Source organism: Athalia rosae, chromosome 1 (assembly GCF_917208135.1).
Source record: "Athalia rosae chromosome 1, iyAthRosa1.1, whole genome shotgun sequence".
NCBI classification, from domain to species: Eukaryota; Metazoa; Arthropoda; class Insecta; order Hymenoptera; family Athaliidae; genus Athalia; species Athalia rosae.
This window is the reverse complement of record NC_064026.1, coordinates 26,701,559-26,726,602: the sequence shown is the minus strand read 5'-3', so window position 1 is coordinate 26,726,602 and position 25,044 is coordinate 26,701,559. Positions and strand designations below refer to the sequence as shown.

General features: G+C 36.1%; 9 protein-coding genes across 14 annotated transcripts; 6 read left to right on the top strand and 3 right to left on the bottom strand.

Annotated features, from left to right (window-relative positions):
* The first annotated feature begins 417 nt into the window (after positions 1-417).
* On the top strand, positions 418-2,136 carry LOC105683390 (vesicle transport through interaction with t-SNAREs homolog 1B). 2 transcript variants are annotated; one of them, XM_012395937.2, is made up of 2 exons: positions 418-550; positions 1,344-2,136. In XM_012395937.2, exon 2 carries the CDS (start codon positions 1,485-1,487, stop codon positions 1,827-1,829), a length of 345 nt encoding a protein of 114 aa, XP_012251360.1. In that variant the 5' UTR covers positions 418-550; positions 1,344-1,484; the 3' UTR covers positions 1,830-2,136. The 2 variants fall into 2 exon arrangements, with proteins under 2 accessions (XP_012251360.1, XP_048516115.1); XM_048660158.1 differs by lacking the exon at positions 418-550 and adding an exon at positions 1,006-1,249.
* LOC125499690 (centrin-3-like) lies at positions 873-1,390 on the top strand. Its single transcript, XM_048660109.1, has 3 exons — positions 873-993; positions 1,055-1,249; positions 1,344-1,390. The coding sequence occupies exons 1-3, from the start codon at positions 873-875 to the stop codon at positions 1,388-1,390; spliced, it is 363 nt and encodes a 120-aa protein (XP_048516066.1).
* Positions 2,011-4,054, bottom strand: LOC105683388 (39S ribosomal protein L37, mitochondrial). 3 transcript variants are annotated; one of them, XM_012395934.3, is made up of 7 exons: positions 3,947-4,054; positions 3,562-3,747; positions 3,264-3,488; positions 3,034-3,153; positions 2,855-2,961; positions 2,609-2,791; positions 2,011-2,517 (listed from the first exon to the last, which is right to left on the bottom strand). In XM_012395934.3, the coding sequence occupies exons 2-7, from the start codon at positions 3,735-3,737 to the stop codon at positions 2,096-2,098; spliced, it is 1,233 nt and encodes a 410-aa protein (XP_012251357.2). In that variant the 5' UTR covers positions 3,738-3,747; positions 3,947-4,054; the 3' UTR covers positions 2,011-2,095. The 3 variants fall into 3 exon arrangements, with proteins under 3 accessions (XP_012251357.2, XP_012251358.2, XP_020706562.2); XM_012395935.3 differs by having other exon boundaries at positions 3,830-3,971; XM_020850903.2 differs by having other exon boundaries at positions 3,827-3,947.
* LOC105683399 lies at positions 4,038-11,367 on the top strand. Of its 3 annotated transcripts, none has more exons than XM_012395954.4 (6): positions 4,038-4,246; positions 5,468-5,848; positions 5,931-6,313; positions 6,666-6,780; positions 7,203-7,653; positions 7,757-11,367. In XM_012395954.4, the coding sequence occupies exons 1-6, from the start codon at positions 4,192-4,194 to the stop codon at positions 9,318-9,320; spliced, it is 2,949 nt and encodes a 982-aa protein (XP_012251377.2). In that variant the 5' UTR covers positions 4,038-4,191; the 3' UTR covers positions 9,321-11,367. The 3 variants fall into 3 exon arrangements, with proteins under 3 accessions (XP_012251377.2, XP_020706558.2, XP_020706559.2); XM_020850899.2 differs by lacking the exon at positions 4,038-4,246 and adding an exon at positions 4,324-4,704; XM_020850900.2 differs by lacking the exon at positions 4,038-4,246 and adding an exon at positions 4,756-5,015.
* Positions 11,368-12,021: 654 nt separating this feature from the next.
* Positions 12,022-14,810, bottom strand: LOC105683400 (eEF1A lysine and N-terminal methyltransferase homolog). The gene is made up of 8 exons (XM_012395955.3): positions 14,584-14,810; positions 14,372-14,494; positions 14,081-14,297; positions 13,794-14,012; positions 13,412-13,671; positions 12,978-13,345; positions 12,734-12,918; positions 12,022-12,653 (listed from the first exon to the last, which is right to left on the bottom strand). Exons 1-8 carry the CDS (start codon positions 14,673-14,675, stop codon positions 12,105-12,107), a joined length of 2,013 nt encoding a protein of 670 aa, XP_012251378.2. The 5' UTR covers positions 14,676-14,810; the 3' UTR covers positions 12,022-12,104.
* A 24-nt stretch (positions 14,811-14,834) lies between these two features.
* On the top strand, positions 14,835-15,632 carry LOC105683404 (NADH dehydrogenase [ubiquinone] 1 beta subcomplex subunit 11, mitochondrial). Its single transcript, XM_012395961.3, has 2 exons — positions 14,835-14,849; positions 14,972-15,632. Exon 2 carries the CDS (start codon positions 15,002-15,004, stop codon positions 15,428-15,430), a length of 429 nt encoding a protein of 142 aa, XP_012251384.2. The 5' UTR covers positions 14,835-14,849; positions 14,972-15,001; the 3' UTR covers positions 15,431-15,632.
* Positions 15,633-15,817: 185 nt separating this feature from the next.
* LOC105683403 (Golgi reassembly-stacking protein 2) lies at positions 15,818-18,491 on the bottom strand. Its single transcript, XM_012395960.3, has 7 exons — positions 18,289-18,491; positions 18,114-18,194; positions 17,786-17,989; positions 17,478-17,695; positions 17,290-17,383; positions 16,881-17,175; positions 15,818-16,808 (listed from the first exon to the last, which is right to left on the bottom strand). The coding sequence occupies exons 1-7, from the start codon at positions 18,349-18,351 to the stop codon at positions 16,453-16,455; spliced, it is 1,311 nt and encodes a 436-aa protein (XP_012251383.1). The 5' UTR covers positions 18,352-18,491; the 3' UTR covers positions 15,818-16,452.
* A 147-nt stretch (positions 18,492-18,638) lies between these two features.
* On the top strand, positions 18,639-24,878 carry LOC105683402 (tRNA-dihydrouridine(16/17) synthase [NAD(P)(+)]-like). Its single transcript, XM_012395957.3, has 8 exons — positions 18,639-18,862; positions 22,827-23,087; positions 23,171-23,330; positions 23,442-23,637; positions 23,712-23,960; positions 24,103-24,248; positions 24,333-24,586; positions 24,656-24,878. The coding sequence occupies exons 1-8, from the start codon at positions 18,851-18,853 to the stop codon at positions 24,812-24,814; spliced, it is 1,437 nt and encodes a 478-aa protein (XP_012251380.2). The 5' UTR covers positions 18,639-18,850; the 3' UTR covers positions 24,815-24,878.
* On the top strand, positions 18,878-22,743 carry LOC105683401 (palmitoyltransferase ZDHHC1). The gene has a single exon (XM_012395956.3). It carries the CDS (start codon positions 20,224-20,226, stop codon positions 22,144-22,146), a length of 1,923 nt encoding a protein of 640 aa, XP_012251379.2. The 5' UTR covers positions 18,878-20,223; the 3' UTR covers positions 22,147-22,743.
* Positions 24,879-25,044: the final 166 nt, after the last annotated feature.

Here is a 25,044-nt window from a genome sequence, read left to right as displayed (position 1 = left end):
CCAAATCAGTCGATTCAAAATTCATCTTAATTGGTTTATGTATAATCATATCTTCCCAGGATTTTTGAGAGGCTTTTGATGCAACAGATTGATTTAAGGTAATTTTTATTTAAAAATCGTCATATATCGTGTGTATTGCATACATTAAACCGAATACACAGCAACCCTATAAGTAATTTCTTGGCAGGAGAGCTATGTATCTGGATAAAACATCTCATCAATTCGATCCGAAATAATATAAGACAGTGTATCAGACGCAGTGATATCTATCATATTTATCCAAGAGAATTTTACGTGAGAATGGACGAATTAATCTTTTATTTCTGGGCCATAACTCCATGGTTTGGATGTCAAATCTAGTGGCAATGACAGATCACAAGTCGTTGGCCAATTGTTTCAAAAAGTAGGAACGACGGAGTGGACTCAAGGCAATTGTTCCCTAGTTCCGTATTTCAGGCATAACCTGTTCGACAAACGTCAAGGTGAAAACGTCAGAAATATTATCGCAAAAAGTTTATATCTTCGAATAAAGTGTTTAATAATATAAATGGTGAGTCTACTTTTTTACTCGTAAGAAAAACAAATTTGTCCGTGGATGATTAGTCACAGATTTTTTCCTCTTAAATATCTGATTATTTTATCTAAAAAGGATGTTTGCATATCATTGTAATGGAAAATTCAATCATTCATACAAACCATGTTATCGCTTAATCGATCGAGTTTAGAATAGTATTCATATGATTGATATAATTTAGAACGCGTTAGGGACAGTGCAAAAGATTCGTCAGCTCTCAGAGGATGAAAAAATGATTATTAAGGAAGCTTTTGATTTACTGGATACTGATAAAGACGGGTTTCTTGATTATCATGAAATGAAAGCAGCCACACGAGCTTTGGGATTCGAAGCAAAGAAAGCACAGATACTGTCTATCATGCGAACATATGATCCACCTCATGGGAATAAAATCGGTTACGAGGATTTCTACTACGTTAGTACGTTGAGCAATTTGTCACTGATTCTGACATATCATTTCATGTCTTGGAACGTTTACAGTATCAGATAAAATTAGGAAGAGAAATCCTATAGACGAATTTAAATATGCGTTTAAACTCTTTACGGCCAATTCAGAATCTTGTAAAATATCCCTAGAAAACTTACAAGATATTAATCGAAGAACTCAAAGCGGATTATCGGATGATGAGATGCGTTCTATGATTGAAGAGTTTGATATTGATCTTGACGGATTGAGTAAATAATTTTCACCACCCCATTTCTATCACTTTGAGATTCACATAACTTGTAGTATTACGTTAATTTTGGCCTATTTTGCTCATGATTGCAGTTGACGAAGCTGAGTTTTTGGAGATAATGATGCAGTCTGAATATTGAATTTACGATTAAATATTGTTTAAGTGAACTGAGTTATAAATTTTCGTTTAGTTGGTAAAGCATTCACAAAGTCTTTTGAGAAAAACAAAGAAACATGAACTCAGCTATTGATTGGGACTCTGAACATCGGCGAACGCTGTTGGATAGTCGAGCTACTCTAGAGCGCTCAGGATCGTCAGTAATACGATCTCAGCGAATAGCAGTCGATACTGAACAAATTGGAACAGAAGTAATAGCAGACTTGGGAGAACAGCGAGAGACATTGCTAAGAGCCAAGAGACGCTTATCACAAACAGATCAAGAGCTGACCAGAACACAAAGAATTCTTCGGGCTATGACCAGGAGAGTGTTGACCAATAAGTTTATTTTGATTTTAATTATCCTCCTTGAACTTGGAATTCTTACCGCCGTTGTGTATCTCAAATTCTTTAGACACTGAATATTTCCTATTTCATCCTTACTCTGTGTTTTCCAGTTTGACAGTGAGCTTTAATGTAAGTTTTGTGTGAAGATAACTTGTTTTTGTTAGACAATCATCACACGCTGCTTGATAGTCATCAAAACAGAAAATGTTTATTTGTTATAAATGTGGATCAAAGTGTTACTTGGATAAAAATTCATTTCATTCTCAGCTATTGCTATATTTGTATCATGTGATATGACAATTATATACAGACTTAAGACATATGAAGAGTTAAAATTAAATTAATTGTTACTGTAAAATGCAAATATTCTTTTGAAGACTTCAGGATTGTACTTCTCTATTATTGGTTTACCAACATCATATCCAGCTCTTTCAAATAGTAGAATTTTCGGACTAGACCACCATAAATTCTTCTCACCGTCAGAGCCATTCAGGTCTAATGTATTCAGTTGGAAAACCGAAAAGTGGAAGAATTTTCCATCAGAGTGAATGCACTGTATAACGACAGGTTCTGGCAAACTGACAATCTCATCCCCAAAGCGTTGCCTCGCGTATGATGCTGCCACAGCAAATGACTTGAGTAACGAGCGACCGAAAATTTGTGTTTCAGTTACTGGTGTTTCATATAAGTTCTTCACTTCTGATGGATCATAGTAAATGAATATTGTGTGTGCATTCATCCATTGAGACTTTTTGTCAAGTGCTGTAAAATATAATATAGGAAAAGGATGACATACAAAACATTGTTGTGAATTGCAACAATGTGATAGTAAATTAGTTACCATGGTACTTACGATACAGATTTTGAAGCTTGTAGACATTTTCAGGCTTCAGGGTTATCGTTGAATCAATAGGGTAAAGATCAGGCAAATTAATGTGGTTTCCATCTTCTTTGCTTCCTATTGCTTTCAAGGGACTTGTAGAAGCCAACAGTAAATCAGCTCTTAGAGTAAACTGAAGTAAATTCCCATCTTTCTCTAAAGGAAATGAATCAATGGTGTGTAATGTTTCAGGTCACATGAGTTCTTTTAAATACATACCAATTGGAACTTTGACAATCCCATTATGAATCAAATTTCGTTCAAAAGCTACTTGCGGACCGCTTAAGGATTCACAAAGTTGGAATAAGTTTTGCGATATGTACCGTCTGGAAACAAAACAATTTAAATCATAACTCTATCCAACTTGTTATCAGTAATTCAATCATGCATGCACTTACGTCCTTCTCAAATCAGTTATTCCGTATTCACGAGGAAATACCCATGCTGGTCTTGCAGGATCTTTTCGTTTGGGCAAAAGTTCTTGATGAGCATCGAATATATGGGAAGTATGTAATGCTCTGAAATTGTGTCACACACCATATCACTTATGCAGATCCAATAGATCGTGAATTTTTCAATGAAAAGATTAATTATGAAGCAAGTTGAGAATTGTGTCATCCTTACTTACCTCAGAACGAGCTTGTTTACTTGTTCATTGTGATCAATCATCAAATTATTGACCGTCTCAGGAAGTTCATTAGCAATCAAGACAGTCTTTGTTAGTACCATAGCCTGATTTTCACCTTCTAGCAAAACATTGTCATCTCGATAACTAAGGCAAGGTGTGTCTTGCCAATCTGGATGACTATTGTTGACGGGATGTGGTTTTGGAACCAACGGTTCAATTGATATACTAAATGAAAATGAAAACACAGAATTAGGCCAATTTTGCAAATGGTAAACTAGGAATTTATTTTTGTGCTCACTCTAAACGCGTTTTAGGTTTGATAAAGAGTTCTTTTGGATCAATAACTCGCAAATTTTTGGCTATGAGGACATCTTCCATCCTAGTATCCGCTACTCTCCGGTTGCGTTGAACATGCCAATGCTTTTTAAACATTCGCTGTATATGCTGCCGACATAAGCTTGATGTGAGCCTCATTTTCACTTATCTGGAGTAACGAGATCAGAATTAATTGAAGTCCTAATTTGTGGAACCTTGATTATCATTGATTCGAGGTTAATAAATACAACTTCATTGCAAATGGAATTTTCAATCAGAGTTTCATCGACAAGATTACATTCACTTAAATTTATACGTCCACTCATTGACATAAATGATTATATATTCATTCGGGTAAGAGCACGTACTTCAGCGATCGGTCGAAAGGTTAATTTTTCTAGGTAAACCAATTGTAATTAATTACGAGAGGACGACTCGTTTGATATGAAGTTGGACAGAGGTTGAAGAGAATGAGCCTAGGGATTGTTGCAAGCATGATTGTTGTATTTGTAATGTTGTCAGTCTGGCAAATCTGAAAGTAGTTGAAAACCAAAGAGACAGCCGACCCCAGAAGGCAGTGGAATGCGGATACGCCGCGAAAGTGAACGCCACGATGAATACAAAAACAAGCTTGAAACAAGTCTACAATTATTACAACGGAACGGACCGTAAGTTGCTATCCAATCTACTATAAATAAGCAATGTTCAGATTCTAAAATATCTGCGAAAACGGGTTGAAATTTTTAATAATGTGGGATGAAAACAAGCTTCAAAAACCGTCTGCTGCGCGTCCTCATGGCGTCTGCTAGTTTGACGCCGCTGTGTCCCCAACTGTTGTATTTATTGTTCGCGTCAGTTTCGATAATTGAATATCTGGACGAAATAATATGGAAATATACGATTGCTGATATTCATTATATTACCAGTGGACAAAACGTCATTTGATTAGCTACATTTTACGAAAAACCGAGGGCGTTGTCAAGTCCTGACGGTTCCCGATTGTCATTTGACAAGTAAAATTCGTTGTTCGTGACGTCATTGACAATCTCCTCAGAAGTCAGACGCAAACGAGACTGAAGTTTATTTTGACGTTTCTCACGTATGCATGCCGACTCATTTCCGATGTGTAATTATTTTCCACTTTTTTGTACGACATTAATATTATTATCTGATGCTTCTCCGTTATAAATGGGAAGATAAAGAAGTCCTTTTTACTGGATATGTTGTACCGTTAGGAAATTATAATTATTGTAGAAAGCGGGCAAATGGCGCCAAAATGCCACACCAGCAACAAGTGGATTACCTTAAAATGTTTTGCTTATTTTTATTCGTATCTATATCTAAACTTAATGCCCAAGTACTGACCGATAACTCAATATATTGCTCTGCTTGCAAAGTGAACGAAAGGTCAATGAAACTGTGAAATTTTTTTGTAAGGTAGGCCTATGTAAGGGTGTGAAAATTATCTCATGTGTAAATATGACTCCATAGATGGTGATCGTGGACCCTTTAGAGCAGGGCAGGGAATATCTTGCTATAAACAAATTCAATTCCTTTTTCTTGTTCAACACTTTATTCTGCTTCTTTATTCACATTTTAATATGACTTTATCTCTGGGGACTCGTTCTGTATCTCTGAGAAATGAGCAGTGTTGATTTTCGATTTGGAGTCCCTTATCTTTATTTTTTAACAGACATTTTAATCGTTGTCATTCTATGAAACGATACCTCGATCTTTGGCGACAGAACACATACGAATCACAACATTAAATCAGTTCAATGTCTTGATATTGTTACATATAGGGAGATCTTTCGTTATATTTTTTTTCAAGTATAACTCCAAGAAATAATTTTGAAATAATTTTTTTTCTCGCCTGTTCCATGTAATAGATGGTGTGGGAAGGGACAGTCCCGGCGCACTGCTGGATATGTTGGCAGAAGTTGCGTCGCAGACATTGCATTCAGAGAAAAAAAAAACGGAATCGGCACAGCCGATGAAATCTCAGGCCAAGGGAGATTCTGTTAAAAAAAAATGTCAAGAACCGTCTTTTACATCTTCCCAGTTATTATCCATGCCAGCAACTCAACTGGTAAAACAGTTCTCTGTTTTCACTAGTGATGAGTTGAAGAGACAGTATTCTTACACTTGCGCTCTTGTACCTGGATGTGGACAGAGATACACCAGCTTTGCTAGCGAGGGGAGAGCCAGAATGTCAATCAAGGCACACTTGGCTGATCACTTGGATTTTCTCAAGAGAGATGAAGCAGCTTGTGAGTTTTAACTTTTTTCTATTGATACCAGTTTGAACAGCATAAAAACCAGCGTCAGATATTAATGATCAATGGTTTTCAGATTCTACATTCACAGCAGTAGCTGTAAAACATCGAAGCCCAAAGGCAAATCCTGTATCTAAAAAACCGAAAGTCCCACCGCAAAAAAAACCAGCAGAGACATTGAACAAGGAGAACAAGGATACGAAATTTGGAAAGTCAACGAACTATCTTCGCAAAATACTCTCAAATGAAATGAGCTTTACGGAATTCGAAAAGCAAAAAACTTTAGGTCAACTACACACAGAGGCACGTGTATTAGAAATAAAAAAAGATCCTGACGGAATAGAATTCCAGGTTCTAGGGGATCACAGTTATTTTGAACAGGTTAAATTAGAGAACACTAATGAAAAAGCCACCCGGGATCTGAGTGAAATAATGGTCAATGAAGCCATGGAAGAAAATGTACGTATATTGTCTTCACCAATGTAATAGAGACTTGTAAAGATGAATGAAAAAGCTGCAGTTATTTCATTCATTAATCCTTTTGAATGTGTCTTTAAATTATTTGACAAATGGATGTAGTACCTGTACACAATTATACTGTTTTCCAAATGAACAATGGAATATTGACGTTTCCAGTGGGAAATCGACAGAGTTACATTCATTTCAGTAAAATTACTTAGCCGTTAAACTAAGTTGAAAAGGATAATGAGAGTTCAGAGCAACCAACTTCCTACAATAATGAATTGTTCGAATTACCAACCTGCCGTTAAGTTTTCTTTTTATTATGTAACACAAAACCATTTATTTTTAGATTATGCTAATGGTGGTTGAAAGTGACGGAGTTCACATGAAAGAGCTGCCTTACATAGCTCAAGATATTTCTGTCCACGCTGAACAGAATGATACGGAAACAATCTATTTACCAGGTATGATAAAAACTTTATCTACTGAATTCTGGCCTTACTTTTATCTTATTTAATTTATCTAAAATTGTTCTCACCTAACACATTTCTTGATCATTATCAATCAGTGATTAACTGTAAAATGTATCCTGTTCTCTGGTTTTAGCGAGTATTCGGAATTTCGACTATAAGATTTTATACACATCTTCTCCTGGTATTTAGTTTTTATCTGACGCAATTTTAGTGATATTGTGTGGGAAGGAGGTTAGGTATCTTGATCCGTCTAGGCGGATAGATTTAATAGTTCCCCTAAAAAAAATTGTACAAATATTATAGTAACTATACAAGTGTATTGTATTCTCGTATTTGAATGTGTATTCCAGTGATATTGACAATTCTACACCTTTTTTAGATTAGTTCTAATCTAAACCTTTCAACTCTTTCAGACTCTGTAACTTGGTCAGAAGACGTGTATGCTAAAAATATGGAGACGTCAGTGACTGCGAAACCAAAAGGAAAGGCAAAGTTCATAGGGACGAGTAAAGAGGAAAGAGAAATGGCTCTGGCTCTGATAGACCATATAAAACGCAAGGGAAATCCAGGTGGAGGAAACTTACAGTGTCGTATTTGCGATCCTCCCCGTAGTTTCACTGCCCCAACAACACTTGTTTCTCATTATCGAAGCCACGCTGGCATCAAACCTTACGAATGTCGTATATGCAGGGCGGTCTTCACACGAAGACACAGTCTCAAATATCATATGTTAATTCATCAGAATCAAACACGATTTACATGTGCGGATTGTGGAAAAAAGTTTAGACATCCATCTCACTTCAGAGAACATAGGAGGCGGCATACTGGGGAAGCACCATTTGGCTGTGAAGACTGCGGACAAAGGTAGAAATAGTCGTTTACATATAAATGGTCACTAATGTCCCTCTGTTTTAAAAATCTGTAATTTCAACTGATCAAAATTCATTCTGTTATTTCGAAAAATCAGGTTCAAGACACGGAACACGTATAAACGTCATTTGAAGACACGACATGGCAAAGTTTTAACAACAACTGGTGAATTGCTGCATCTTTCAGAAGAAGATTTCCAGAAAGTTCGTACCAATCCTAAGCGACGGTCTGAGACCAATTATACTGAAAGTATGATGGACGAAGATGTAACTGCACCAGAGGCAATTATGCAATTTCAGTACCCGGAATGTAATGTCCAGGGTGAGAACGGGATTAGTGAAGAACTTAGAGAAAATTATCAAATGTTGAGCAAAGATGATGGAGACCATAGCGTCAATGAATTATGGAACAATGAAAATGTAACAGAAGACGATGAGAGCAAAGCTGAAGATTACAGAGATTATGAATATTTTCAAGAAAAGAAGACTGATCACACCAAGACTGATATAGCTGTAGAAAATTGTGGGTTTGAGAATGTCGGCAATGAGGTGGAAGACTTGGATTACAACGAAGTCAAGAATGAAGACGATGAAACTGTAGGTGATGGCTGCATTAGCATGGATATTCGTGAAGGTAATGATATAAGTAATATGCAATATTCAAAAAGCAGAGCAACTACATTCAACGAAAACTTGGATACACAAGAAGAAATTTTGTATGATGAAAATTTGAGTAGCAAAAAATTTAGTCCTATTGAGTATATTGATTGCTGTGACATCAAAGGAGCACAAGAAGATGCCACAATGTACAAAGAGACAGTGGAAGTATCACAAGATGAAGAGAATAATTATGACTTAGAAAACGTACAAGAACAGACGAATATCGATTATTTTGAGGATAATTTAAGCATAGACAACGAGATTGAGTATGAGGAATCGGTCCAAATAACTCAAGATACAGAATTGAATATCGAACAATATGACAATATGCAGATTACAGAAGATTGCGACAACTCGCAAAACATTAATATGGAGGGCTCTCTTCAGTCAGAAGAGATCAATCGACCGATGGATCAACAAAGCAAAGTTCCAATTGACAGTAATCTAAAAGCAGAAATGGATTTCACAAATGTCGAAGACAACGTGACTGATCTGAATAATCGGAATAGCTGTCTTTTAGATAATGAACAACGTCTAAGAGTCGAGGGAATACCAAAAACGGAATACTCGAACCACTTTCTTTTGCAAGAACAATCTCCTGCAAGTAATAATCTGACTCCACGAGCAAACGTGGCCGTGGAACATATCGTTCAATATCCGACGACAATTTATGAATCAGAATCAGGTGTAGCACCCAATAACGTGCCACGTATTTTCTTGCAAACGAATCAATCGAATAATATAATAATACAAAATAAAGATTTCGTAAATTTGTTAACCCAGAGAATAAAGTTGCAACGAGATCCTGAACAACTGGAAGTACAAAATAACGGAAATGGACAGCCAAAATCTTTTAACCTCGTTCAAAATGGAAAAGAAGGTACAATACTGTTACTAGCAAGCAGCAATGATCTGAAGAATAATTTTATGAAAATCGATACGAGCACCGGTGGTGCTAGTGGTATGCAAACATTACCAGTCATTGCAGTACAGCAGAAGTAAGTGAGAACACTAATTTTCGTTAGCTTATTTATGTTTGAGGATTTTAGCCGTTCGCTTGGAGAAAAAAAGACAAAAAACTCGTTGAATCATACAAAAAGAAAAAAATTGAGTATACATATACAATTAGAGTAAGTTCATAAATATGTTCGATACAACTAGCGGTAACGATAACAACAATAATAATACGATTGATAATGATAATAATGATAACAATGGAACACTAACGAAACTAGTAAGAATAATAATCGAAAAGAATCAAAATATCTCATTTGAAGTCATAAGTGTAATCAAAACATACATGTACCAATACTTTATGAACCGTGTGCATTTAGAATAATTCAAAACCTGAACATGTGTTGCTGTTTTTATTAAGAAACGAAAAGAATTGAGTCAAAACCTTGCAAACCGATTTTATAACATGTAGATTCAGGATTTCTGTAATTTTTGAAATAAGATTTTTGTGAATGCGATGGTACTATTCATAAACTGCATCGAGCTTGGCGAATAAATCAATAATTGGGATTAAATAATTCCCAGGCGTATGATCAACAATTTGCATTAGAGCAAAAATTAATTATTTACTTCGATAAAGGTTTTAACGCAGAATTCAGAGTGGATTTTTCTATATGAATCATTTTAACGTCTAGAAAACGAAATTGCAATAATAATTGTGAATCGCTCGCTTTCAATCCAACAGCATAATTAAAAAGCAGGCAGAAGTAAATGTTCCTTTTGTTTCAAACATTAACTACAGCAATCGGTCTAAAGAGTTCACGATGGTCTTCCGTTCGAGCTAAGCCTACCTCCTAGATAATATCTTTCTATTTTTCTATACTTTAGTATATAATTGAGAGAGAGAAAAAAAGAAGGAAAATAACTAGATGGTAACTCTAACTGTAGGTGAATAAATTTTGTGTTTCCTTTGAGTTGTGTTGGAAATAAAATAAAATTCTTTAAGTACATGAAATCCGTAAGTAATATTACACGTACCTTTAGGTGATTGAAGCTTGTTTTTATTCACTTAAAAAAAGGAGATAGATATAAATAGTCCATATAAAATAAGATTACGACTTTCATGACCATATTTGAAATTGACAGGAAAAACAGCAAACTGAATGAATAAAGTTTTATTATTGCTCATATATTTTGAATCTACTAAGAATGTGGTTGCTAATTGCTATTCAATAATCGCGATATTCTAGCATATAGGTATGTAATCGCTATAAATGAAATAAGGAAATTGAAAACCGATAAAAAAGTAAGCGTGTAGCGTGAATTATGATTTTAAATCAATTGTTTCGAGTGAGTTTTCAAAATTAAATGATCAAATTATATGGATACATACGTATATCAATTAGACTTACTTGCGAACTGAATATTGAGCAATATTACTAGATTTACATACACATATATATATATATATATATATATATTCAAACGAAAAAGATTTCCCAGTTAAATATTAGTGGATAATAATTTGTGGATTGAAGCATTTATACCTTTATGATTTATAAGGAATCATACATCTATAGGTAAAATACACTTACCTAAATTCTACGGTTGAGGATTCTCTGGGGCATAAAGCCAGCTGTATAGTATTTGCCATTTAGAGGTCATTGTAGCTTATGAACGATAGTCAGAAATTTCTATTATGACACAAGATCGCGTTGACCGAACTATAATTGAAATATCACCATGGCAGCATATGATTTTTCACACAGAAAAAAGTGCCTTAGGTTAAATACGAAGATCATGCCAGAAATTATTATATGTACTATAATTATGAAAACGCATTGTGGAATTATCATAGATCAAGACCACCTGACATACATATGCCCGTATACATGATCCCGCACAAAAGCTCCGCGAATATAACTCATCATAATTATCTATACTACATGAACTTGTTGCAAAAGCAAAAAGAAAGAAAAAGAAGAGTGAAGGAAAAAATAACATCATATAAATGTTTAATTATACATGATATAATATTGTATTTTTGTACCATTTTGTATTCACCTGTATGTAATAAATCTCGTTCAGTCAATTATCATATAGTTATACAGTTTAATTTTCTCATTACACTTTTAATGTTCGTTAGAGAATCTAAGTGAATGAAAAATAAACTCTAAAGAGCTTGTGGAATGGAGATAAAAAGTATTCATAATTTCAGACTACCAATAAACGAAAAGTACTTCAAAATTCGCTGAGATAAGCATCTAAGGGGCGGAGCGTTTGACAGGCTAGTCAACCAGTCGCGGGAAAAAACAGATTTAACGAATACAGGATTCGTTGATGGGCGGTGCTAATCGTCCATTGAGGAATTCGTTTCACAAATGCGGTTCAAAGGTGAATACCACTGAAATAGAGATATATTTCACAATGTCAGTGGTGCATACTGTCGATCGTAAACATCAATGGAGAAATTGCATGCAGGATAAATGAGAATGGTCAATATTTTTAAATTGATTGTAATCTTACGATTGAGTTGATTACATTGAGTGAGTTTTATATCGTGCATTCTCAATTGAAAGTAGTTGATGTATTATGTATGTATTAAGCTGATTGTGAACATTCCCAAAAATATTGAAATGATTATAAAGTGTAAACTAAAGCTATTTGTTTATTAATTTTGATTCACGTAATGAAGAGGCAGAAGACAATACTGATTTTTAGAATGTAAAAGACGAAGGATACCTCTAAATAATCACGTATACATATGTATATTTCGACGTGGAGACTTATTTATGAACAACACATAACTATGGTATAGTATACTGGTATAGTTTACAGTTCTACAGTCAGACGGTCAAGTAAATTTGAAACATCAACAATATCAGCATTCTGCAATTTTCTGGATCGTACATGATTATTAAGAATATTCGCGGCTGACTTGAAAACTAACTTCCATTCAACTTGCCTTCCTAGCTTCTCAGTTGTACAAAAAATAACTTCGTTCACATCGCTCTCCAGATTGTAAGAATAAACATATGGGAAAGTTGATTTCAGAGTGCCTATAGTTTCACGTCTTAGTTCTTCATCGCGGCACACTAAATTTAAAATAAAAAGCCCAGTGTCTCCTATGCACTGTGAAACCGCCTGAAGCGTAGGAATTTCAATAAATTGTTTTGGTGGGCAACTCATGCCAACAGTAGTATCCTTACTATCCACATCAAATAAAATTGCGTCAAACATTTTTCCTTGCTTAGCAGAGTCTTGAATGAATTTCAAACCGTCAGTAATTTCGACCTTCAAGCTAGCGTCTTGGGTCAGACCAAAATAATTAGTTGCCACTTGTAGCATAGTTTCATCTATCTCAACAGCTGTGATTTTGATCTGTAAAAAATTAAGCTTTGATTAGGGGTGTTATTTAACTATATGCGGGATGTGAATTAAATGAATCTTGATTATGTCACCTCTGGTAAACAATTTCGCAAAAATGTACAAAGACCTCCCCCACCTAGTCCAATGATAGCAATTTCAGTAAGTTCTTTTTTGAAATTTCTAACGATCGAAATCCCAACACTCATGTAAATGTGATGTTCACACGCCAGGTATCCGGGGTCAATGACTTTCTTTGATTTCCCTCTTCTCGATTTGACTGAAAGTAAGTAAAATTAGCGTCAAGAAAAAGCAATTACTGAGTGTGCTAATAATTACCAAGTTTTAGTTTTGCTTCACTTTGAATGACGAATTGATTATTCAGAAATATGAGCCTCCTGTAGACGGAGCCTTTGTCATCTTCAATTTCTTCGATGACAAATTCTCCACTGAATTTACTACTTCCTTGATGGCAGACCTCTCGTTTGCCAACACTAGATTCCAATGATAAGTAAGGGATTTGAGTGTTGTTATCAACACCTGCGGGTGCTAGATTTCGAATACTAACGCTGAGCTCATTTTTGATGGCATCTAGGCTTTCGAAAGTATGCTCTCGTCGCAAGGTGACTATTGCCAATCTATTTCTCTTTGTCGTTTCCAATAACTGTTGACGTCCCTCTTTAGTACAAAACAACCATAACGTTTCTCTGTATACAATAATTGTGAGTTAAAAAGGTTCCAAAGTAGGGAGTTTTTAGTGTGATTGAATTCACCTTCCCTGAGGCACTATGAAAGCTGCATACAACTCGTTTTTTCTAGAAAATGGTTGGTCTAAGACATATATCGTATATCTTGGATGCTTATCACCGGGTCTGTGTAGGTCCAAAGAGACCTCTCCAACATCCGTTATATTGGCTCTATGTAGCCTTGAGCAGATAACTGCCATTTGTTGTGTAGACTTAACAGCTGAAATAATATCATCTGTTGTAGAAACACGTTCTAAAGTACCCTCCACCAGGCCCACTTCAAGAACCTATTTGAATTATAAACGATTGGCATGACAATTCTCTTGTGAATAGTAAACAAGTAGTAATACAACTAGTAGTCATCAAAAAATGAGTTGATCTTTTATTAGTCCAAATCTGAAGAACTTACTGACTGAGCCAACTCATTGAATTTTGTAGCAACAACTAAAAACACAGGCATTGCATTTCCATCTTCTTCATAAGTTTTCAATTCAGCTTCATAACACCGTATTACTCTAAACATAAATCCTGCATTAGGGAAGTAATTAAGTAACTTCTTGAGAATATGTTCTTGAAGCAGTGATATGCAAATGTATCGTCCACCATTTCGCAAAACTCTTGTTATTTCCTGAAAAACAGACATAGCACTTGCTGGTTCTTGAAAAAATAATACACACTATTACTGAACTTTCTTACATTGAACAGCGTCTCCACTCGCATAATAACATCTATGCTTTCATCTGTCATTAGAGCATCCAGAGTCCCTTTATCTAATACAACGCTAAATTTTTCATTAGGATAACTCATTGCTGTAGCATCCATCTGCTGAAACACCATATCTGGTCTCTCTGTTCTGTTGGAGTCTATCATCTGTCTGATTACAACTTGCGATATGTCAATGTTAGTGATGTTTCTAAAACATAAAGACATCAATTTTTCTACTACTCACATCCATTAATTAACAGACTCAGCACAATTGATAGGTACCTGTAACCAACGTCATATAAATCCATACTCAGATTCGAATTACCACAGCCTATCATAAGCACATCGTCTTTTATTTTTATATATTTGTGTAGATGTCCACATAACTCTGGGTACTCTCCGTACCTAGAAAAATAGCATACATACAAGTGGACTTTATCATAAGCCAGTGCAAAGGATATCTGTCTGGAGGTTCGAAATCCATCTCATAATACCATTCAAAAGCTTTTTTCCCCCGCTTAGAAAAAAATGTATTCCAGTAAGTCTGCTGACCGAATTCCTCGTGACATTTTGGTAGAAGATCCATATTTAAAAACTTAGGGCGACGAACCGACACTACTCGTTCTCAATCATTTCTCAACCTAACTTCGTAACCAACCTGAATTCGTTGTTCGTAACCTTCTACCAAAATTTATCACCACATTGGATTGCCACGAATAACTGAAGGAATAATAGAGAGGGAACGACACTTGTCATAGAGGTTCATATAAATTACGTAATTACGCATTGCTTTTATCGTATATTTTCGTATCCTACATCTTTTCGTGACTTCATGGATCTTCGTCACTTCTGGGTTTTTGCGTAACTAACCTCTTTTCCCAGAGATAGCTGGTGCATTTTGAAAGTAAGACGATGGCGGCCGTCGTTCGCCTTCAAAGTCTTCAGGGGCTACGAAAAGCGTCGACATCAGTGATATCAAGACGTGCTATTAATTCTTCGAGTAAAAAGTGCGAATCGAAGATTCCGGAAATAACTTTTGCTCCACCACCTAAAACTAATTGGGTGAGCTATGGGTTCGACTACAAAGACAAAACCATCGACCGAAATGTTACCAAAAATACACTTTTTATGACTATCACCGTCATGATGGTATTTGGAGGATTTTTATTAAGCTATTTGCCAGACCCACAACTACGAGATTGGACTCAGCGAGAAGCCTACCTAGAAATTCGGCGGAGAGAGGAGCTCGGCCTTCCTCATATCGATTGCAACTTGGTAAATCCTGCTAACATAGTTCTTCCCACTGACGAAGAACTGGGTGATACAGAGATTATCATTTAGAAGAAGGCAACTATCTCATTTCTCTGGATAATTGAAATTGATATAAATAGTTGATATTCTATAGATTAATATTATGATTCCACAGTCGATAACATACCAAACATGTGATACGTTCATTTGCAATTCACATACTGTATGCTATTACGAGCCTGTTATTATAGTAACAACATTCATCAGCAAATAATAAAATCGTTTGTGGAAATCTCGGATGATTATCTTGTTTTATCCTTCAATAAATTCTTTTTAGATCCAATTCATATACGAGAGGTAGTTTTCATTAGATTCTTGTGATCTCTTTACCCCATGACTTTCTGCCCTGTGCTAGTAACTTCTTGCTGCAATATTAACTTTATATGTTAAGACTAGGAGAATGATTTTACAGCCAACATTTTTCAATATCATTTAATGTAGATACCATAGTATTATGCATACTACTAGAAATATAATACACCCTCATTTCAATGATAATTGAAGAGACAATTTTTGTGGGAATAAGACCAGATAAGACGTACAGGTCAGTTGTTTGAAATTCATATGAAATTTGGTGAAAAATTCGTTACAATTTTATACTTTTGTTTTGCTTGCAGTTATACCACAGATACAAAATGTCGAAAAGTGTCAATAATTCTGTAAAAGTAATGAAAGTATGTGGGACTTCATCTTAGAAGATGAAATTATCAAACAAGAAGTTTACAACTTATATACCATTTAAAAGGCATATGAATGTATTTCAATAGCTGATAAAACTCATCATAGGTATTTGAAACAACATAATTACAATATATAAATTAATATACTTTATCTATTAGCAGTATAGATACATGATGTATTGAAACTCGAGGATAATGTTCATAAAAAATATGTTAGATTCATTCGTCAAGTATTTGAATGCCTTATCGAGTTAGCTCAGTTGCTAAATGCACAATGACAACTGTTGACAAACTGTTTTTTATGTTTGAGCCCCCATATTTTTTATTTTTCCTAGCGTATGCCAAGTAGTAAACTATCATTCCATCATCTCGTTATTGTGCAGAGGCCGTTGTGGGTGGCAAACCTGGTGTTGCAACAGGTGACTGATTAGGATTATGGACAGTAGAATAGTATGGATGGTTTTGCGGAAGTGTAGCACTGACTGTAATTGATGGCATCCCGGGTAAAGATATAGGTGTTGTCACAACGTAAGGTTGACTTACATTGAATGGAATAGGACCACTTGTGGTGCCGAGGGGCATATTGCAATTTGGTAACGAAGGAGGAAAGTTAGGGATACCAGATTGTGGACCAACAGTCACGATGCTTGTAGGTGGGGGTGGTGGACTTACTGGCATACCAGGAATATTTGGAGTGCCATGATACTCACTAACTTGATGTACAGTATCTGAAAAATCAGTAATCCAGTAAGATAGACGTCACCAATAGAAAAATAAGTTTTCTACTAAATGCTACTCACTGTTTGTCAAATTTACTTCTTGTTGTCCAGGGAAAAGATGAGCTGTAGTAGTGGATCCAGGTAAAACATGATCTACTCGAGGAAGATTTCCAACCTGTGGCAATGCTGATGGAATTGTAGAACTTGACACTGTTGTGGAGGATTCTGTGGGTGCTGTACTAGTCAGAGCAGTCACACTATCCGTAACATAGCTGGGTGGAATGGCAAATCCAGGTGGTATATTAGTAACTGGGGTATTTTCATTGATATGAACACTTGTTGATGCCACTGTTGTTACAGGTGTCTTGGTATTACTCTATAGGAGATAAATTCACAAATTGTAAATTTGATTACATTACTGTAACGTAATATATTATATGTATTTTTTAGAACTAATGGATGAAAATGTGGATGAAGAAAGGATACTTACCATGTATGCATGAGTGCTAACTGTAGTTGCTGGTGTAGGGATACTTCTAATCGGTATTCGATGAAGGTACCCATATCCAATTCCACATCCCAAACTATAGAATAACAGTGTTAGTGAAATCCATTTTCATTATTGGGTATCGTTTTGTGAAGTTCGATTTTCATAAGAAAGCTAATTAATTTATTTACCTTCCTTCTCCACCCCACGTATTGTTGGGAGTGATAGTGACCTCTCTGCACGAATCATCATTTGTATTATAAACATAAAGTTTCAGCGGCCGAGACTCGTGGGCTTCAATTAAAGTGAATAAATCTTCACTTTCATGGAGTACAGAGTCAGCGCCAATGATATAATCGGTAAATGACTTAAGTCCTGCTAACTCAGCTGGTGATGATGGGTGCACTTCCTAGAAGTCATATCGGTGAAGTTATTTACTTGTAAGTTATTACCGACAACATTATCTCATAGTTACTACAAGAAAGTTATCTATACTTACAAGAATATGCCAAACATTTTCATTGGCTCCTTCAAAAGAACAAAATCGTATACTAACGCCAAGTAAGCCTTGACCGCCCCAAGTCATGCTAGGAACAATGACAGATTGTCGAACTGACTGCGTCTTGCTACTATAAATTGTTATTTGAAGCTCCCTGTCAACACCAGCTCTAAGGAGCTCTTTTAATGTGTCATTGTCTTGGTCCTGTAAAAATGGATGTAACTAAGTTTTTGTCAACATTTCTTTGAATCAGTCAAGTTATTCACTGTTAGCAGATTCTTTGCAATGAAACCATAACAATAGTTAGAATCAACAATTAGTAAAATACCAGTCTAGTGTTTCCAATGGCGACGATAAAATCAAAGAAAGCTTCAAGACCCGCTTTTTCTCCTGGGGAACCTTGTTGAACCTGAAAAGTATACAGGTGAATATCCAAGTAAAAGTTTAATTAACAAAAGGTGGATACAAGGAGGTTAAGATCAGTTGACATTTGTTCCACTTACACGTAGGACATGGTATCCCTCGGTTCCTCCTCCTGGTATTTCTACACTCTGGGAAGATCCCATAATTATGAATCGCCCGTAGTTACGTTACACTAATCTGACGATCCGTATGCATGGAAAAATTAATTGGCAAATGCTTATTTGACACTACTTTGAAGAACAAAAATTACGTGGCACCAGCTTAGTCTAGCAAACATTTGTGATAGTCGGTAGATGTCACCGTTGCTGTTGGCACGGAAAAATCAGGAATGCGATGAACGGATAAAACAGTCAATTCATTTTGGTTTTGTATAAAAAACACAGAGTGCAATACTCATTGTCAGAAAGAAAGTTGGAAAATAATTCAAGCGCTAATCGGGAATGGGCGGGTGACGTGTGTATACGAGTGTTGAGTAAAGACATGATTATACAAAACAATACATTGTTTTTTCAAACATATATGGATATGTTTACGGATATTTATATTTGACGAGCCGATTTCATCTACGATTTCCGTACTCCTGGATCCAACGTTGAATCTAGTGCATAGTGAAATAACCTCCAAATCATCACTCCGTATTGTATGAACAACACTGTAAGTTTATGAGCGTATTGATTGATCTATTTGATTATATGGTATGACAATATTTCTATTTTAGCTTTTCTGTACATTGATAATCAATCATCCATTCAGTCGATATCTTGTGTATATTTATCTTGTACGTAATTGATGTGACAAAAATGAGGTTAGGGCAGGTCGTGTTCACCTTCTCTACAACCTGGAACATGCTGTAATCACTGTATTAACCCTAACATGTGTTTCATTTCTTGTAGATTTCACTGATTTAAGTGAAACTAATCTTGGAAATATTAGACTAAATTTAAAACAATTTTTGCGTCATTGTTGGTTAATGGATTGATAATTAGGCAATAATTAGTGACGACTAGGAATTTGCGTAACGCTCTCTGTTGGAGCTTGGTCTTTCTCTTGTGTGTAAATAATATTGAGTCTCTTTCTCTCAACAAATCTTAGTTCTCTCAAAGCTCTTAGTTATTTTATGAATATGTGTTGCTATCTTAAGTTACAAATAATCCAGCTCATGCTACACGGTTTAATGCATCAATTTAGGGTAGCCTGCCTAAAACTAGGTCAGTATACCTAATTTTGAAAACCCATTGATCCAATTGTTGAATGTGTTAGGTAATTATTTTATCCTCACCCCATTTTCAACCGAGTGTACAATTGATTGCACACCTTAGAATCAAATTGCATGTAAAGATTACTTTGAATTTTCCATTCAATTGCAAAGTGGAGTCTATAAATTCAAATCAATCCGGAATGCTGGTATTGAATTAGCACCGGGAGGAAGGGACGGACTGGCTCGGCGGTTTTTTCAATTATTATTGAATTTGTAGTTTCATATACCGTTTCTTATAATATGAATAATTGCTAGTGATCATAAACTCTTCACTTATACCATGATTTTCTACAATTTTATTTGATAATTTGAATCAGCCAGCCTTGCCACACATTAATGGACGTACACGTATATTCATACATATTTATTCTTTCATTCGTATGTACAAGTATAACTAGTAAGTTGAGGTTGCCATGCCATTATCGATTCGCGAAGCACAGGGCGGAGGTCTTGTAGCTATAGGTACATACCTATAGAAATGCCGCACGGAATTTCGTATCTCTCGCTAGTCTCGGACAAACTCTTCACGTATTTACACTGAAGCTTAATAATAATGAAGTTGTTCCTTGTAAAGTGCCGATAATCTTAATAAAGGATTAAAAAAAATCAAAGTATCGTTAAAATAAGTCCGAGTGTAAACGTGGGTAACAACTCCGAATTCGTGACAATATTAACAAACGAAAAGAAAAAAGAAACGAAAGTAACCAGTGGAGCTACGATTCCCACGATAGAGCGAGGATGAGAGAAAATAATCGGAATGCGAAAAGGAAATTGGAGAATATCGCGTTTTTGTACAGCTCAAAATTGCTGCACCGCTTTCGCAAATCCGGAACAAAAAAGTCAGCTAAGACGTTTACATGGACTTCAATTTCCTTTACACCCTCAACAAGTGGTCGGTTGGATTGCACTGTTCGGCATTGCGGTCGGTACGTTTACAACCGTTCTACCACATTCGGGACCGAATATTCAGCCAATTGTATCTGCGCTCATCGGGGTTACATTTACTCTACATGTTGCTGCGCATCTTGTAGCACTTCTACTTGATCCTGCTGATCCACAAGTTAGAGCACAATCATCGAGAAAAATAATACCAGAATTCGATAGAACTAAACATTTACATGTTATAGAAAACGGTCGTTGTCATTTGTGTAATATCAACACTACAAATAAGAGAACTAAACATTGTTCGATATGCAATAAATGCATCGCTCAATTTGATCATCATTGCAAATGGTTGAATAATTGCATCGGGGGTAGAAATTATATCGCATTCATAGTCTGCGTCATTTCCGCCGTTGTTTCGGCATTAGCTGTTACAGGTGTTTCAGTAGCTGAACTTGCACTCATTAATGTTGATGGGAATATTTTAACTAATTGGCATTTAAGTATGGATAACGTGACGCTACCCACAGCTCAATCTACACCTGGGACTGGATCTTTGATTGTGATTTCGCTTGTTGGAATATTGTCGGCCATTGCTGCGGCGCTTTTAATACACCTGTGCTTTTTTCACGGTTATATAGCATGTCTAGGAATAACGACTTACGAATACGTACGCAATAAAAGAGATAGAAAAATAGCTAAAGGCGTTTCATCGGAGGAAAATGAAGATCCTAATTATGGTTCTAAATGCCCTACCCTTTTCAATGGAAATATGGGTAATCAAAGGGTACGATATCAGTTCAGAAAATCTAATTCGTCCAACGAATATAATGATGATAGTGAAAGAAGTGTTTATATATGCTCTACTCATCAAAGACAATCCACGAGCTGTAGCAGCTCCGATGCAGATAAAAATGTCGCTAAAGACAAGAGAAATTTTCATTTATACTTTTCTTATGAAACTCGCGACACGGAGACATCTATAGAAGTTTCATCACAGAGTTTTTCGAATGACGTGGTTCAAAAACGTCAGGATCAATCGATCGAATTCAAACCGTCAACACCATCGCCTGTATCATGTTGCTTCTCTATAATCAGCGGTGCGGGAAAATCAGCGAATGTTGGCGAAAAGAAAAGCAACACTATATCATCAACTACGAAGCAAAAATTTGGACAACAAAAAATTGGGATATCAGATAAAGAAAGAGGCCCCAGATCTTGTCTTACTATAAGAAGGATCCAGTCCTTTCTGAGAACAAGATTGCGGAGGAACCCGCGTCAAAAGTCGATAAACGGAGATCTGCAGTCCTCTCGAACACGAAAAAATAAAGTTAATCCAGCGATGACTGCTGATAATGATGATAGTGCAAAACGAAAGGACGCCGCTCTTGAAGAGGCTGTGGAAGTCAGATCTGATTTGGATGCTTCTTCTACCGGAAATGAAGATAAAATTGTTGCTGTGCAGTTCAAGCCACCCGTTAAACTTCCACCATTGGTACTACCGACTAGACATAGAATTAAAGTGATTCCATCAATTATCGAAGTCCCCATTGCACCGCCAAAAAGGAGTCAATCAACACTCAGGATAAGAAGGACATCGTTTTATAAAAGACCGAGATTCAAAATGGGACCACATGTTACGGAAATTGCCCAGTTGTCACCAATTCCTGAATCAGAATTATCTAAACCTGCGTCACCCAGAACACCGACACAAATTAATCACTTTCCGTTTCCACCACCTAATTGTTACACATCAACGAAAACAATCGATGATAATAGCAAAGCGCGTGATTCTTAGGAATAGTTTTCAATAAAATTAACAATAAGTTCTCTTTTTGTATCATCGTTTTCTTATAATATGTATTGCTATTGCTAGAACGAACTTTGTTGCCGTCCAACCGTTATTTCGTATACTCTTAAATTACACTGTTTATATTTGTATAGGATTATTAATTCCACGTTATATTGGATAATAAATATGAAAATTAAACGAAATTATTATAACTTTGCTAGTCATTAAACATCCAGCGGGACTTCTGTCCTCTCCTATAATCATAGAAGTAGTGAAATTCTTGGTAAAATTTATTTATAAATCTCTCGAGGCGTAAGAATTATGAAATAAATGAAAAATATCTTGACATAATAATTGAATTTTAGAATAGGATTTATTTCAGCTGCGAGTTATGGCACAGGTTGGTACAGAAGTTGTAAAATAGCATGACAAATAATATTAGAGAAACCTAGCTGCCATTTTTGTGCCAGGACGGGACACCCCGTAGTTGTTTCTATAAGTATCTGTAAACATGCGATGTGGTCGTTTTCATCCCTCTGCAGTATGAAATGATAATGCGTGTCTGCTCGTCAAATATTTCTACAATAATAAACGTGATCCAAATAATAATATACAAGATATGTCAATAATCTGTTTTTAAGCAAACGCATTGAGGAAAAAAAATTTACTTTTTATTCAACGTATAGATGGAGATTGCGACCACAGAAACCAGAAATGTATCTGAAAAGGCCAACGGTAATATTTGGCGCGATATTTTGGGCTCTCCTAGATACGTTGTTGCACCCATGGTAGATGCTAGTGAACTAGCATGGAGATTACTTTGCCGCAGACATGGATCTCATCTTTGCTACACCCCAATGTTACACTCGTCGGTCTTCTGCAGGGACCCAAAATACAGGCGCGAAGCACTTGCCAGCTGCCCTGAGGATCGTCCGCTAATTGTACAGGTATCTTAGATTTCTTTTTTCGAATTTTCTTTCACGAGATTTTCATCTAAGGTTTGGTAACGAGAATTATCGTCTTTCAACAGTTCTGTGGTAATGATCCGAAAATATTATTAGAAGCAGCGCTCCTAGCAGAACCTTATTGTGAAGCTATTGATATAAATCTTGGATGTCCACAAGCCATTGCGAAACGAGGTCATTACGGAGCATTTTTACAAGATGATTGGGAGCTGTTAAAGAATATTGGTAGGTATAACAGGTTGAAAGAATTGAAGGAAACTGATATCACTCATATAATAAATGATAGTGATAGTTGAAAACAGTAGGTACCCATCTAACCAGAATATCAATTTTCAGTTTCAACATTGAGTCAAGGCCTGAAAATACCTGTTACCTGTAAGCTCAGAATATTTCCTGAAATTTCAAAGACAATTGATTATGCTCGAATGCTGGAAGATGCGGGAGCAGCTATGCTCACAGTTCATGGCCGTACGAGAGATCAGAAAGGACCTCTTACAGGCTTAGCATCTTGGGAACACATCAAGGCTGTCAGGTACATTCTCTGTATTTTGAAACCCATTAATCCTGACGATTATATCAATTAATATTAATTATTTCAACCTACAGAGCACATGTTAAAGTTCCAATGTTCGCGAATGGTAATATACAAACTGTACAGGACGCGGATAGATGTATGCAAGAAACAAATGTTGAAGGAGTGATGACTGCTGAAGGGAATTTATACAATCCTTTTATATTTGAAGGATGTTATCCTCCCGCTTGGGAACCAGCTTTGGAGTACTTAGACCTTGTCGAACGATATCCTGCACCAAGTTCTTACATAAGAGGCCACTTATTCAAGTTATTTCAACACATGTATGTTTATCACTATTTTAATAACGTCAAGTTTCCTTATTCTTTTCCCCCGATTTTCACGTCATCTTTCTCAAATCACAACTTCGTCAACGAGAATTCCTTCACCATATACAAATACAGCATACGTTTAACTTGAGTGTAGACTTTGTTTACCAGGAAATGAAGAGGAGAGGGGGAATCTAGCGAGAAATTCCACCATGGAGTCATTTCGGGGGGTTGTGGAAGCGCTCAGGGCTCGGTATTTACCGTATCACGAAGGTTGTCTGTCATGGGATCCCCAGAGCAGTGGTCAGTGTGAGATGTTTTTTTGGTAGTATTTGTTGGTGTTGAGCAATAAAAATTGATTATCTATTTTTTTTTTACACAATTCAGATTACAACTTGAAATTACCGCCATGGCTTTGCCAGCCTTACGTGAGAGATTCGCCCCAAGAACATTTAAATAAAATTGAAGCGAAAAAAATGGAACAAGTAAACAACATGGTTAAAAAAGATTACAAAGACGAAGATGGCAACGAAATATCGCGTAAGCGCTCAAAGAAACTTCGCCGAATTGCTCGGAGACCTAATAGACAAGATTCAGTTAAAAGAAGTTCAGATTTATGTACAGATTGCCCGAATCCACTGGTTAGTAAATGCTATCACATGTTTCTACGAATTATTGCAACATTTTTTTTGAATCGCATCTGTTCATAGGGTTTCAAATGCGAGTACAAACTTTGCCGACAGTGCTGTAGAAAGAAGTGTTTCCGGGAAAACTTGGACTGTCCGGGGCATAGAAATCTTACTAAAACCAGAAGACAGATAGCTATTGAATTTGCTGTAAAGAGACAAGACATTGATAGTGTGAAATAATAACTGCTACACAACTGTTACGTGAATAAATGATGTAAATAAAAATTGTGAATTTGAAGCAACACTCCGGGTGTATTTCCAATCCACATAATTCATCGAGTATATCGTGAATATTTCTGAAGCACATGCGGATCTGTGGCGAAATGTCACTTAGATCAGTATAATATGTAGTACGTACATACGTACGCCCGTGCGCCCGTACATCGTACGTACGTACATACGTACGTACG